This window comes from Salmo salar, chromosome ssa15 (genome assembly GCF_905237065.1).
Source record: "Salmo salar chromosome ssa15, Ssal_v3.1, whole genome shotgun sequence".
Lineage (NCBI taxonomy): Eukaryota > Metazoa > Chordata > Actinopteri > Salmoniformes > Salmonidae > Salmo > Salmo salar.
The window spans coordinates 1,660,000-1,675,530 of record NC_059456.1 but is presented as its reverse complement, the minus strand read 5'-3'; the positions used below and the strand labels follow the sequence as shown (position 1 = coordinate 1,675,530).

The following is a 15,531-nucleotide window of genomic DNA, read 5'->3' as shown; positions in this document are numbered from 1 at the left end:
TGTTAGCAGGAGTAGATGATTTGCAGCTAGCCAGGGCACAGGGCACAATGAGTAACTAAGTGTACAACAAAATAAACACCAACCTCACAGCCAGTCAAATACAAAGTGATTGTCTGGGAAGCTACAGTATTACACACAAGTACCCTTTTAACATGACTGAGCTAGCCGAGCAGAGCTGGATTGTACTGGCCAGGTTATGCCTATCCACCGTAGTTGTTGGACGGTGTTGAAAAGGAAAATGTCAGAGCTAGCATAGGACGTTTTCAGGTCGGCACGACCTGTCACAGTGTTTTAAAAAGTGAAATATTCATTTTGGCTCAGTCTTTGATGTGACGGCAGCTACATTCTAAACGTTCATCAGACAGAGCATCAGCTGGAACAAAAAAATATGAATTAAAATGAACCTTGAAAGGTATTCAAACTGGTTTATTCTTGTATTTGACAGGATGATGAATGGGGAAGTGGATGAGAACATTTTTGATTCCACGCTTTAAAAGCCCTTAGTGCTTCAATCAATAGAGCCTTCAAATGTTTAGTTAAAAAAAAATAAGACAGACATTCTCCACTTGGTCAGCGAAAGACTGTTAATTTTATTTGGTGCTGTAATGTGAAACGCCACGGCAGATCTCTCTCTCTCTCTCTCTCTCTCTCTCTCTCTCTCTCTCTCTCTCTCTCTCTCTCTCTCTCTCTCTCTCTCTCTCTCTCTCTCTCTCTCTCTCTCATTGGTGGATGTATAGTGTGAACTGAGATACAATCAAGCATGTAATAACAAGTAGAAACCCCTGGACAGTGGAGCTGAGACCATAAAGGACAGAACAGACTCCAACACAGAAATGACTGACACATATCAACCAATCACACATTTCCAACCTCACTCCTCCTCCCTGAACCACCCTGATCTGGGGTGCTATTCAATCAAAACCGTGCTTCAGGTTTCTTCGGGTAAGACAAATAGCACCTTACTCTTGTGAAAGACATAGTGAACATTATGTCAATGTCCAAACATGCTTGAGGAATGTTATCGTCATCATAACCAGGAAATCCGGAAAGCGGTTTTGATTGAATGTTGCCCACATCATGGCCATATCTCTGGGAGACATACAGGGCAGGACTGGTCACAGAGGGTGTCGTTGTGGAGGAAGGGAGACAGGGACGGATGGACAGCCAGTACAGTAGGGATGGAATTAAGGTTTTGGTGTCTCTTGTGCCCTGTTTTCCATAAAAGCTTGAGAGCAGCTGAGTAGTGTGGTCCAGGGGACAAGGACAGGGACATGGGCTGGGACTGGGGCGCACCGACGTCCCCAAACCTCATGTTAATCAGAAAGTAAAAGGCACTTCAACATTTTTTTTAAACAAATTCCAGTGTATTATATATTATATCTCTCTCTCTCTCTCTCTAAATATATATATATATATATATCTTACGTTTGCTCTCTCTCTTTCTATATATATATATATATATATATATATATACACACACATACACACATATATATATATACAAATATACACACATATATATATAAAGAGAGAGAGAGATAATATGTACTGTATGTATACACAGACGCATGATCATATAGGAAGGAATGCCAAGATAGGAGTATAAACACTAGACATAACAATATACAGTAGGTGACCTTTTAAACTAGTTTAGAGGCAGCTGGTTATATTGGATAATAGTACAAAGAGAAAAAAGTGAGGAGAAAAAGCCACAGCTTGGAACACTTAAGGTTAAGGTTTAAGGTTCTGGCAGAGTGAGGAGAGGGACTCGTGGCAAGAGGTTTGAGTTGTCTCTGCGGTACAAACTGAAGGAGTTGCATAGGCAAGAAATAACATGGTCCTGATTAAACATGTCACAACCCTAATAACAGCACAGAACAGTGTATCAAAATAACAGTCTGAAACAACTCAATCAAATAAGCAAATAGAAAGAAATAGGATTAATAATAATAATAAAGACTGTGAGGACAGATCCATTTACTTCGTTGAAGCAAAAAAAAACGTTTTTAAGAAAAACTTAAAAGCGGGACGGCTTCCAAGTCAGCAGCGGATCGGTGCAGGGTCAGGCAAGTGGGTCGGAGCCCCAGTGGAACGGTAAGTGTGTGTGTGTGTGTGTGTGTGTGTGTGTGTGTGTGTGTGTGTGTGTGTGTGTGTGTGTGTGTGTGTGTGTGTGTGTGTGTGTGTGTGTGTGTGTGTGCACGCTGAGCTGAGCTGAGCTAGATCAATCAGAGCAGGGCTCAGCAGTGTGTGTTTGTTTGTCTCTATTCAACCAGCCCGGTGTGTTAGAACTATAGGGTGGTAAGAGGTGTGTTAGAACTATAGGGGGGTAAGAGGTGTGTTAGAACTATAGGGGGGTAAGAGGTGTGTTAGAACTATAGGGTGGTAAGAGGTGTGTTAGAACTATAGGGTGGTAAGAGGTGTGTTAGAACTATAGGGTGGTAAGAGGTGTGTTAGAACTATAGGGGGGTAAGAGGTGTGTTAGAACTATAGGGTGGTAAGAGGTGTGTTAGAACTATAGGGGGGTAAGAGGTGTGTTAGAACTATAGGGTGGTAAGAGGTGTGTTAGAACTATAGGGTGGTAAGAGGTGTGTTAGAACTATAGGGTGGTAAGAGGTGTGTTAGAACTATAGGGTGGTAAGAGGTGTGTTAGAACTATAGGGTGGTAAGAGGTGTGTTAGAACTATAGGGTGGTAAGAGCTGTGTTAGAACTATAGGGGGGTAAGAGGTGTGTTAGAACTATAGGGTGGTAAGAGGTGGTCGGGGGTCCAGGAAAGGAGGGGCACTACAGTTTAGTGTCCTAGGATTTGTATAGGGAAGTGTGGTATGGTGGTAGGATGTATAATAGTGCTACACTTTGGCCTCCCGAGAGGCGCAGCGGTCTAAGGCACTGCATCGCAGTGCTAGAGGCGTAACTACAGCCCTGGGTTCGATCCTGGGCTGTATCACAACTGGCCGTGATCGGGAGTCCCATAGGGCGGCGCACAATTGGTCCAGCGTCGTCCGGGTTAGGGGAGGGTTTGGTCGTGGGGGCTCTAGAGACTCCTTGTTGTGGCCCGGTAGGTCTGCAGGCTGACCTCGGTCGTCAGGTGAACGGTGTTTCCACACTTTGGTGAGGCTGGCTTCCGGGTTAAGCGAGTGGGTGTTAAGAAGCGCGGTTTGGCGGGTCATGTTTCGGAGGACGAATGACTCGACCTTCGCCTCCCGAACCCGTTGGGGAGTTGCAGTGATGAGACAAGACCAAAATTGGGGAGAAAAAGGGGGTAAAATATTTATGTTTGTAGGGGTGTAGTCTAGAGTTCAGTGTCCTGGTATTTCTGGTTGTAGGGGTGTAGTCTACAGTTCAGTGTCCTGGTATTTCTGGTTGATGGTGTAGTCTACAGTTCAGTGTCCTGGTATTTCTGTTTGTAGGGGTGTAGTCTACAGTTCAGTGTCCTGGTATTTCTGGTTGTAGGGGTGTAGTCTACAGTTCAGTGTCCTGGTATTTCTGGTTGTATGGGCGTAGTCTAGAGTTCAGTGTCCTGGTATTTCTGGTTGTTGGCGTAGTCTACAGTTCAGTGTCCTGGTATTTCTGGTTGTAGGGGTGTAGTCTACAGTTCAGTGTCCTGGTATTTCTGGTTGTAGGGGTGTAGTCTACAGTTCAGTGTCCTGGTATTTCTGTTTGTAGGGGTGTAGTCTACAGTTCAGTGTCCTGGTATTTCTGGTTGTAGGGGTGTAGTCTACAGTTCAGTGTCCTGGTATTTCTGGTTGTAGGGTGTAGTCTACAGTTCAGTGTCCTGGTATTTCTTGTTGTAGGGGCGTAGTCTACAGTTCAGTGTCCTGGTATTTCTGGTTGATGGCGTAGTCTACAGTTCAGTGTCCTGGTATTTCTGGTTGTAGGGGTGTAGTCTACAGTTCAGTGTCCTGGTATTTCTGGTTGTAGGGGTGTAGTCTACAGTTCAGTGTCCTGGTATTTCTGGTTGTAGGGGCGTAGTCTACAGTTCAGTGTCCTGGTATTTCTGGTTGTAGGGGTGTAGTCTACAGTTCAGTGTCCTGGTATTTCTGGTTGTAGGGGTGTAGTCTACAGTTCAGTGTCCTGGTATTTCTGGTTGTAGGGGTGTAGTCTACAGTTCAGTGTCCTGGTATTTCTGGTTGTTGGTGTAGTCTACAGTTCAGTGTCCTGGTATTTCTGGTTGTAGGGGTGTAGTCTACAGTTCAGTGTCCTGGTATTTCTGGTTGTAGGGGTGTAGTCTACAGTTCAGTGTCCTGGTATTTCTGGTTGTAGGGGTGTAGTCTACAGTTCAGTGTCCTGGTATTTCTGGTTGTAGGGGTGTAGTCTACAGTTCAGTGTCCTGGTATTTCTGGTTGTAGGGGTGTAGTCTACAGTTCAGTGTCCTGGTATTTCTGGTTGTAGGGGTGTAGTCTACAGTTCAGTGTCCTGGTATTTCTGGTTGTAGGGGTGTAGTCTACAGTTCAGTGTCCTGGTATTTCTGGTTGTAGGGGTGTAGTCTACAGTTCAGTGTCCTGGTATTTCTGGTTGTAGGGGCGTAGTCTACAGTTCAGTGTCCTGGTATTTCTGGTTGTAGGGGCGTAGTCTACAGTTCAGTGTCCTGGTATTTCTGGTTGTAGGGGTGTAGTCTACAGTTCAGTGTCCTGGTATTTCTGGTTGATGGCGTAGACTACAGTTCAGTGTCCTGGTATTTCTGGTTGATGGCGTAGTCTACAGTTCAGTGTCCTGGTATTTCTGGTTGATGGCGTAGACTACAGTTCAGTGTCCTGGTATTTCTGGTTGTAGGGGCGTAGTCTACAGTTCAGTGTCCTGGTATTTCTGGTTGATGGCGTAGTCTACAGTTCAGTGTCCTGGTATTTCTGGTTGTAGGGGCGTAGTCTACAGTTCAGTGTCCTGGTATTTCTGGTTGTTGGCGTAGTCTACAGTTCAGTGTCCTGGTATTTCTGGTTGTAGGGGTGTAGTCTACAGTTCAGTGTCCTGGTATTTCTGTTTGTAGGGGTGTAGTCTACAGTTCAGTGTCCTGGTATTTCTGGTTGTAGGGGTGTAGTCTACAGTTCAGTGTCCTGGTATTTCTGGTTGTAGGGGTGTAGTCTACAGTTCAGTGTCCTGGTATTTCTGGTTGTAGGGGTGTAGTCTACAGTTCAGTGTCCTGGTATTTCTGGTTGTAGGGGTGTAGTCTACAGTTCAGTGTCCTGGTATTTCTGGTTGTAGGGGTGTAGTCTACAGTTCAGTGTCCTGGTATTTCTGGTTGTAGGGGTGTAGTCTACAGTTCAGTGTCCTGGTATTTCTGGTTGTAGGGGTGTAGTCTACAGTTCAGTGTCCTGGTATTTCTGGTTGATGGTGTAGTCTACAGTTCAGTGTCCTGGTATTTCTGGTTGTAGGGGTGTAGTCTACAGTTCAGTGTCCTGGTATTTCTGGTTGATGGTGTAGTCTACAGTTCAGTGTCCTGGTATTTCTGGTTGTAGGGGTGTAGTCTACAGTTCAGTGTTCTGGTATTTCTGGTTGTAGTGGAGTAGTCTACAGTTCAGTGTCCTGGTATTTCTGGTTGTAGGGGTGTAGTCTACAGTTCAGTGTCCTGGTATTTCTGGTTGTAGGGGCGTAGTCTACAGTTCAGTGTCCTGGTATTTCTGGTTGATGGCGTAGTCTACAGTTCAGTGTCCTGGTATTTCTGGTTGTAGGGGTGTAGTCTACAGTTCAGTGTCCTGGTATTTCTGGTTGTAGGGGCGTAGTCTACAGTTCAGTGTCCTGGTATTTCTGGTTGATGGCGTAGTCTACAGTTCAGTGTCCTGGTATTTCTGGTTGTAGGGTGTAGTCTACAGTTCAGTGTCCTGGTATTTCTGGTTGTAGGGGTGTAGTCTACAGTTCAGTGTCCTGGTATTTCTGTTTGTAGGGGTGTAGTCTACAGTTCAGTGTCCTGGTATTTCTGTTTGTAGGGGCGTAGTCTACAGTTCAGTGTCCTGGTATTTCTGTTTGTAGGGGTGTAGTCTACAGTTCAGTGTCCTGGTATTTCTGTTTGTAGGGGTGTAGTCTACAGTTCAGTGTCCTGGTATTTCTGGTTGTAGGGGTGTAGTCTACAGTTCAGTGTCCTGGTATTTCTGGTTGTTGACCTGGTAGTAGCCTCTCTTGGTGTGTTCAGCCAGCTGGCGTCGGTACTCTTCCTCCTCATCGCTGAGGTAGAACCCACGACTCTCAGAGTACGGTAGCTTGGAGGGATGGGTCTGGGGCTCAGGATGCGAGCTGGAACTGAACCCACACACACACACACACACAGGACACGTTAATATACAGCTGAAGGTGTTAAACTTACAAACACACTCATAGAATTCAGTAAAAAGCCACACATGTAGATGCATAAAGAGTAACAAAAGCAGGTAAACAGCAGTAGCCCATCACAACACTCACGGGCTAAAAACACTCCCATGTTGTGCTCCTACCCTATAGGCTGAGGCCGGCTGTGGTCCAGTTTCTGGGTCTTCAGGGGGACAGCATAGATGTCTGGGTGCTTCTGAGCTATCTCCAACTGGTGGGAGGAGACAGAGAGATATGAAATATGATGCTGTGATGGCAACACATAGACAAGCAGACCCACCCATCCACCAACCCCCTCACCCCGTCCCTTCTCCCTCACCCTGGCGTTGTGTGCCTCCTGCAGCTCCAGCATCCTCTGAGCGCGTGCAAAGTGGTCCATCTTCTCAAAGGCCTTGACCTTCCCCAGGAACGACCTGAGGCTGGGGTCCTCAGGGTTCTCCTCTGGTTCCTCCGGGCCCATAGGGGCCACTGTGACTGGGGCTGTGCTGCTGGTGGGGTCCTGGATATTATAGGAGGGTTTGAGGGTGACGGGGGTCTGCAGTGCCAGGGGCTTGGCCTTGCCGAAGGAGTTGAGGGAGCGAGGGAGAGGAGGGGGGTCGTTGCTGGCAGGGCTGGAGGAGTGGGAGTCGTAGCCACGGCTGGGGGGGGCGTCGTACGCCCCTACTACCCCCCTGGGAGGGACTACCTCATCCCTGAACAACAGCTTCACCTTGAGGGGAAAGGAAGGGAGAGGTGGAGAGAGGGGAGGGGGACCAGCATAGAATTAGAATGAATCAAATCCTTTTGATTTGATTCGATGAAATCATTCTATTTCTATGGAGCCAGACAGGGTCAATCACATACGCACAACTCAAACCTTTGTGTAGGTGAATACAAGATTTATGACTAGAAACATTTAAGTGATGGCTTGAAGGAATGTTCCTTGCTTCAGGCTTCCACCCTCACTACATCACTGTTAATTTAAAACAGGAAAGAAGCCTCAAATGTGGTATTCACCGAGCAATGGTGAATACCACATTTTGACAAAGAGGACACCGACTAAACCACGGACATCTATTTCTCTACTACATGCTCAGGAGTTCAGAACACAGGTAGAGTAATCTAGAAGATCTGCTCAACGGACTGTGAGGTTTCACCTCTGAGGTCATAGGCCCTTTCAGTTCTATCACCACAGGGAGTTCTGGGAGTCACTTTATGCTAAATGAGGAACCAGCGTTGAAGATGCTGTTGGAGGAATCCGAGCCACGGCGGGCGTGATTTCTCCAGATCAGATCATTCTTCAGAGGGAAGGGGTGTCTGCTCCTTCTCGTTGAGTTCAAGAGCTAAGCGGGGTGTCAGTAAGTTGCCAAAAATGGAACAAGTGAATATAAGAGAAATGGGGCTAAACACAGACTAGCCTGACTGACCAATGACATGGAACGCATGAGTGGAGAGAGAGGCATGAAATATGTAATGATAGTTCCACAAATCATTTATGACAGAGTTCAGCACAGAGTCAAGCGTGTGTGTACTGTGTGTGCACTGTGTGTGTGCACTATGTGTGTGTGTGTACTGTGTGTGCACTGTGTGTGTGTGTGTACTGTGTGTGTGTGTACTGTGTGTACTGTGTGTGTGTGTGTACTGTGTGTACTGTGTGTGTGTGTACTGTGTGTGTGTGTACTGTGTGTGTGTGTACTGTGTGAGTGTGTACTGTGTGTTTGTGTGCTGTATGTGTGTGTCTCACCTTGGGGGGGTCAGGCACAAACGCGTGCGCTGGGCTGGCGCTGCTGAGCACCTCCCTGCTGCCCACCCTCCTGATGCCACCACGGATCTCTGGACTGCACCTGCGCAATATCTGACCACACACACACACACACCACACACACACACACACACACCACACACCACACACACACCCCACACACACACACACACACACACACACACACACACACACACACACACACACACACACACACACACACACACACACACAAATATTTAAAGATTCTTGCACAGTCATACCTTTAATAACCCTTGTGAAATGTTAAAGTACATTCTGCCAGTGTTTCCAGTTTGTTTCTAACTACTAAAGTACTGTACTAGAGAGAATCTGGCCACAGGCCTTTGGGTCCACTATTATCATAGTGCTGACTAGCCTCTATTAAATAAACAAATGTTCTGCCAAATTAAATTGGACACATTGGGTTCCTGAAACAACCCAAATAAATGCTAACCAGATGGTATTGATTCTGGTCACGAAGGCATAGACTGGACTCGAGACAGATTTCATAGGTGTAATGACGTGTTTCACCTGTAGAGGGCAGAAGAGATTCTTACAGCTCTCCATAGACTAACGGCTGTGAGGTTAGGACATCACAATCTTCTCTGAAGTGGTTTGCATCTGAGTGTGTGTGTGTGTGTGTGTGTGTGTGTGTGTGTGTGTGTGTGTGTGTGTGTGTGTGTGTGTGTGTGTGTGTGTGTGTGTGTGTGTGTGTGTGTGTGTGTGTGTGTGTCTCTAACCTCCTCTGCCAGCACGGGCTCAGAGGAGCGGCTGATAGCTGACACCGGCAGTTGATCGGCCGGTTCATTGTCCGGCTCGTTATCCGTATAAGCCCCGCCCTCGTCCGCCGTGTCATCGTAGTCGCTGGCCAGTCGGCTGTCCATGCTCAGGTAGTCGGCCGACATGGCTGACAGGTAGGACATGCGGTCGTCATGGAGATCAAGGTCTGTCCCCGTGCCGTCCAGCTAAAAGAGACACATGATGGATCTTGGTGTACAGACAGGAAGCAGAAACACAAAGAAAACACAAAGAAAGAAAGAAGAACCGAGCTGTAGAGCACCAGAAGGATTCACAGAGAGTATGCTCACAACACAGGACAGCACAGGAAATATAGCGGGAACAACTTATGACTATCTGACGGGATAGAAAAGGAAGTTATCACTATCTTAAAGGGGATAGAAATGGAAGTTATCACTATCTGACAGGGGATAGAAAAGGAAGTTATCACTATTTTAAAGGGGATAGAAAAGGAAGTTATCACTATCTGACAGGGGATAGAAAAGGAAGTTATCACTATCTTAAAAGGGATAGAAACGGAAGTTATCACTATCTGACAGGGGATAGAAAAGGAAGTTATCACTATCTTAAAGGGGATAGAAAAGGCTGAGGTATAGTAGTAGTATCAAGTGAAAGAGTTAAGATGGACAAGTACACAAATGTTTATAGAAATCGTAGAGCAATGCAGTGTACAGTAAGACTATTCTACTGAACATGATTGATAATGTGGATAATACGGGGATTAGATTATAGGATCAAAATAGTACAAGTGGTGTATAGAAGAGGAAAGGTGTAGAGTATAGTAGACTACAGCGCAGAGTTAAGTATAGTATAGTAGACTACAATGTATAGTATAGTAGACTATAGTGTATAGTTTAGTAGAGTATAGCAGACTATAGTGTATAGTTTACTATAGTATAGTAGACTATAGTGTATAGTTTAGTAGACTATAGTATATAGTTTAGTAGAGTACAGTAGACTATATTGTATAGTTTAGTAGAGTATAGTATAGTAAACTATAGTCTATAGTTTAGTAGAGTATAGTAGACTATAGTGCAAAGTTTAGTAGAGTATAGTATAGTAAACTATACTGTATAGCTTAGTAGAGTATAGTATAGTAGACTATAGTGTATAGTTTAGTAGAGTATAGTATAGTAGACTAGTGTATAGTTTAGTAGAGTATAGTAGACTAAAGTGTAAAATTTAGTATAGTATAGTAGGCTATAGTGTATAGCTTAGTAGAGTATAGTATTGTGGACTATAGTGTATAGTTTAGTAGAGTATAGTATAGTAGACTATAGTGTATAGTTTAGTAGAGTATAGTAGAATATAGTGTATAGTAGACTATAGTGTACAGTTTAGTAGAATACAGTAGACGACAGTATATCGTTTAGTAGAGTATAGTAGACTATAGTGTATAGTTTAGTATAGTAGGCTATAGTGTATAGCTTAGTAGAGTATAGTATTGTAGACTATAGTGTATAGTTTAGTAGAGTATAGTATAGTAGACTATAGTGTCTAGTTTAGTAGAGTATAGTAGACTAGTGTATAGTTTAGTAGAGTATAGTAGACTAAAGTGTAAAATTTAGTATAGTATAGTAGGCTATAGTGTATAGCTTAGTAGAGTATAGTATTGTAGACTATAGTGTATAGTTTAGTAGAGTATAGTATAGTAGACTATAGTGTATAGTTTAGTAGAGTATAGTAGAATATAGTGTATAGTAGACTATAGTGTACAGTTTAGTAGAATACAGTAGACGACAGTATATCGTTTAGTAGAGTATAGTAGACTATAGTGTATAGTTTAGTATAGTAGGCTATAGTGTATAGCTTAGTAGGGTATAGTATTGTAGACTATAGTGTATAGTTTAGTAGAGTATAGTATAGTAGACTATAATGTATAGTTTAGTAGAGTATAGTAGAATATAGTGTATAGTTCAGTAGAGTATAGTAGAATATAGTGTATAGTTCAGTAGAGTATAGTAGAATATAGTGTATAGTAGACTATAGTGTACAGTTTAGTAGAATACAGTAGATGACAGTATATTGTTTAGTAGAGTATAGTAGACTATAGTGTATAGTTTAGTATAGTATAGTAGACTATAGTGTATTGTTTAGTAGAGTATAGTAGACTATAGTGTAGAGGTTAGTATAGTATAGTAGACTATAGTGCAGAGTATGGTAGACTATAGTGAATAGTTTGGTAGAGTATAGTGCATATTTTATGTGAGTATAGTAGACTATAGTGAATAGTTTCGTAGAGTATAGTGTATATTTTAGGTGAGTATAGTAGACTATAGTGAATAGTTTAGTGGAGTATAGTAGACTATAGTGTATAGTTTAGTAGAGTATAGTAGACTATAGTGCATAGTTTAGTAGAGTATAGTAGACTATAGTGTATAGTTTAGTAGAGTACAGTGTATATTTTAGGTGAGTATAGTAGACTATAGTGTATAGTTTAGTAGAGTATAGTATATGGTTTAGTAGAGAATAGTGTATATTTTAGGTGAGTATAGTAGACCATAGTGTATAGTTTAGTATAGCACAGTAGGGTCTAGTAGACTATAGTGTTTAGTATAGTAGAGTAGGGTATAGTAGACTATAGTGTATTGTTTAGTATAGTAGAGTAGGGTATAGTAGACTGTAGTGTATAGTTTAGTATAGTAGAGTAGGGTATAGTAGACTATAGTGTATAGCTTAGTATAGTAGAGTATGATATAGTAGACTATAGTGTATAGTTTAGCATACTAGAGTAGTGTATAGTAGACTATAGTGTATAGTTTAGTATAGTAGAGTAGGGTATAGTAGACTACAGTGTATACTTTAGTATACTCGAGTAGGGTATAGTAGACTATAGTGTATAGTTTAGTATAGTAGAGTGGGGTATAGTAGACTATAGTGTATAGTTTAGTATAGTAGAGTAGGGTATAGTAGACTATAGTGTATACTTTAGTATACTCGAGTAGGGTATAGTAGACTATAGTGTATAGTTTAGTATAGTAGAGTAGGGTATAGTAGACTATAGTGTATAGTTTAGCATAGTAGAGTATATTAGACTATAGTGTATAGTTTACTAGAGTATATCTCTGATACGATAGGTCTTTAGTTTTGAACGGCCCAGAGTCATACTGTACCAGAGGCTGTGGTATAGCTAATCCCCAGAGTCATACTGTACCAGAGGCTGTGGTCTAGCTAATCCCCAGAGTCATACTGTACCAGAGGCTGTGGTCTAGCTAATCCCCAGAGTCATACTGTACCAGAGGCTGTGGTATAGCTAATCCCCAGAGTCATACTGTACCAGAGGCTGTGGTATAGCTAATCCCCAGAGTCATACTGTACCAGAGGCTGTGGTCTAGCTAATCCCCAGAGTCATACTGTACCAGAGGCTGTGGTATAGCTAATCCCCAGAGTCATACTGTACCAGAGGCTGTGGTATAGCTAATCCCCAGAGTCATACTGTACCAGAGGCTGTAGTCTAGCTAATCCCCAGAGACATACTGTACCAGAGGCTGTGGTATAGCTAATCCCCAGAGTCATACTGTACCAGAGGCTGTGGTATAGCTAATCCCCAGAGTCATACTGTACCAGAGGCTGTGGTATAGCTAATCCCCAGAGTCATACTGTACCAGAGGCTGTACTATAGCTAATCCCTAGAGTCATACTGTACCAGAGGCTGTGGTATAGCTAATCCCCAGAGTCATACTGTACCAGAGGCTGTGGTATAGCTAATCCCCAGAGTCATACTGTACCAGAGGCTGTGGTATAGCTAATCCCCAGAGTCATACTGTACCAGAGGCTGTGATATAGCTAATCCCCAGAGTCATACTGTACCAGAGGCTGTGGTATAGCTAATCCCCAGAGTCATACTGTACCAGAGGCTGTACTATAGCTAATCCCTAGAGTCATACTGTACCAGAGGCTGTGCTATAGCTAATCCCCAGAGTCATACTGTACCAGAGGCTGTGGTATAGCTAATCCCCAGAGTCATACTGTACCAGAGGCTGTGGTATAGCTAATCCCCAGAGTCATACTGTACCAGAGGCTGTGGTATAGCTAATCCCCAGAGTCATACTGTACCAGAGGCTGTGGTATAGCTAATCCCCAGAGTCATACTGTACCAGAGGCTGTGGTCTAGCTAATCCCCAGAGTCATACTGTACCAGAGGCTGTGGTATAGCTAATCCCCAGAGTCATACTGTACCAGAGGCTGTACTATAGCTAATCCCCAGAGTCATACTGTACCAGAGGCTGTGGTATAGCTAATCCCCAAAGTCATACTGTACCAGAGCCTGTGGTATAGCTAATCCCCAGAGTCATACTGTACCAGAGGCTGTGCTATAGCTAATCCCCAGAGTCATACTGTACCAGAGGCTGTGGTATAGCTAATCCCCAGAGTCATACTGTACCAGAGGCTGTGGTATAGCTAATCCCCAGAGTCATACTGTACCAGAGGCTGTGGTATAGCTAATCCCCAGAGACATATATTAAGAAATAAATTACTCTGGCTGAGCGTAATCAGACTTGCCTGTGCTAATGTTTTTCACAGACGAAGTAAAATGACACAACACACTTTGCTTGTGATGCGCGCCCCTCAAATGATACTTCTGTAACAACAGCCAACAGTATAGTACAGTACAATACAGTATAGTACAGTATAGTACAGTATAGTATAGTACAGTAAAGTGCAGTACAGTATAGCACAGTATAGTATGGTTCAGTCTAGTACAGTACAGTATAGTATAGTACAGTACAGTATAGTACAGTATAGTATAGTACAGTATAGTACAGTACAGTATAGCACAGTATAGTATAGTTCAGTATAGTACAGTACAGTACAGTATAGTATAGTATAGTACAGTATAGTTTAGTTCAGTCTAGTACAGTATAGTATAGTACAGTATAGTATAGTTCTGTCTAGTATAGTATAGTACAGTATAGCACAGTATAGTATAGTTCAGTATAGTCCAGTATAGTATAGTTCAGTCGAGTACAGTATAGTATAGCACAGTATAGTATAGTCCGGTATAGTACAGTATAGTATAGTATAGTTCAGTCTAGTTCAGTCTAGTATAGTGCAGTATAGCACAGTATAGTATAGTATAGTTCAGTCCAGCACAGTATAGTATAGTTCAGTATAGCACAGTATAGTATAGTGCAGTATAGCACAGTATAGTATAGTTCAGTATAGCACAGTATAGTATAGTATAGTTCAGTCTAGTACAGTATAGTATAGTACAGTATAGCTTAGTATAGTTCAGTACAGTACAGTGCAGTATAGTATAGTACAGTATAGTTTAGTTCAGTCTAGTACAGTATAGTATAGTACCGTATAGTATAGTTCAGTCTAGTATAGTACAGTATAGCACAGTATAGTATAGTTCAGTATAGTACAGTATAGTATAGTTCAGTCGAGTACAGTATAGTATAGTACAGTATAGCACAGTATAGTATAGTCCGGTATAGTACAGTATAGTATAGTATAGTTCAGTCTAGTTCAGTATAGTATAGTGCAGTATAGCACAGTATAGTATAGTTCAGTATAGCACAGTATAGTATAGTATAGTTCAGTCCAGCACAGTATAGTATAGTGCAATATAGCACATTATAGTATAGTTCAGTATAGCACAGTATAGTATAGTTCAGTCTAGTACAGTATAGTATAGTACAGTATAGCATAGTATAGTACAGTTCAGTATAGTACAGTATAGTATAGTACAGTATAGTTCAGTCTAGTACAGTATAGTACGGTATAGCACAGTATAGTATAGTTCAGTACAGTATAGTATAGTATAGTACAGTATAGTTCAGTCTAGTACAGGGGTGGGTAACTCCAGTCCTCGAGGGCCTGATTGGCATCACACTGTTTTTCCATCCCTACCAAACACAGCTGATTAATCACATGTCATTCTAAACAGAAGATCATGATTTTTATTATTGGAGTCAGGTGTGTTAGCTGGGGGGCTGGGGCAAAACTGTGACACCAATCAGGCCCTTAAGGACTGGAATTTCACACCCCTGGTATAGTATGTAGTTATGGGTCCATGGTGAGTGTGTTTACCTTCCCCTCAGACACCCAGACAGCCTGAGTCTGCTGCTCTCTGATAGAGTCCTTGACACTGCCGTACCACGCATCGTTGACCGAGTTCACCTCAATAGTAGCTGTAGGGGGGGGTCAGAGGAGAGGGGGTAGGAAGGAGAGAGGAGGAGAGAGGGTGGGAAGGAGAGAGGAGAGGAGGAGGAGGGATGAAGGGAGAGGGGGGGAGACAGATTGAGCAATAGAAACCAGGGAGATAGAGTAAGAGGAGAGAGATATAAAGAGAGTGGGGGCGAGAAAGGGAGGGGGAGAGAGAGGATAGAGGGAGAAAGAGAGATAATAGCAGGATGAATGAGAAGAGAACATAGAGAGGTTGAGGGGAGAGGGGGAGAGGAGGAGAGGGAGACAGGGAGATAGGGGGAGAGGAGGAGAGGAGGAGAGGAGGAGAGGGAGAGAGGGCGAGAGGGGGAGAGGAGGAGAGGCGAGAGGGGGAGAGGAGGAGAGGAGGAGAGGGGAGAGGGAGAGAGGGAGAGAGGAGGAGAGGGGAGAGGGGGAGAGAGGAGGAGAGGGAAGAGGGGGAGAGAGGAGGAGAGGGGAGAGGGGGAGAGGAGGAGAGGGAGAGAGGGAGAGGGAGAGGGAGAGGAAGAGAGGGGAGAGGGGGAGA

General features: G+C 43.4%; 1 protein-coding gene across 7 annotated transcripts in view; it reads right to left on the bottom strand.

The window, feature by feature from the left end:
* Window positions 1-405: 405 nt before the first annotated feature.
* tjp2b (tight junction protein 2b (zona occludens 2)) overlaps window positions 406-15,531 on the bottom strand; it is a 237,124-nt gene continuing 221,998 nt past the window's right edge. For 6 of the 7 annotated variants that reach the window (XM_045695321.1, XM_045695324.1, XM_045695326.1 and 3 more), the window contains 6 exons: window positions 14,892-14,992; window positions 8,798-9,022; window positions 8,019-8,129; window positions 6,615-7,004; window positions 6,421-6,506; window positions 406-6,229 (listed from right to left, as the gene is read on the bottom strand). In XM_045695321.1, the coding sequence (XP_045551277.1) occupies window positions 6,058-6,229; window positions 6,421-6,506; window positions 6,615-7,004; window positions 8,019-8,129; window positions 8,798-9,022; window positions 14,892-14,992 (1,085 nt within the window). In that variant the 3' untranslated portion in view covers window positions 406-6,057. Of the gene's footprint in view, window positions 6,230-6,388; window positions 6,507-6,614; window positions 7,005-8,018; window positions 8,130-8,797; window positions 9,023-14,891; window positions 14,993-15,531 lie in introns of all 7 variants that reach the window. The other variant, XM_045695327.1, reaches the window with a different exon arrangement.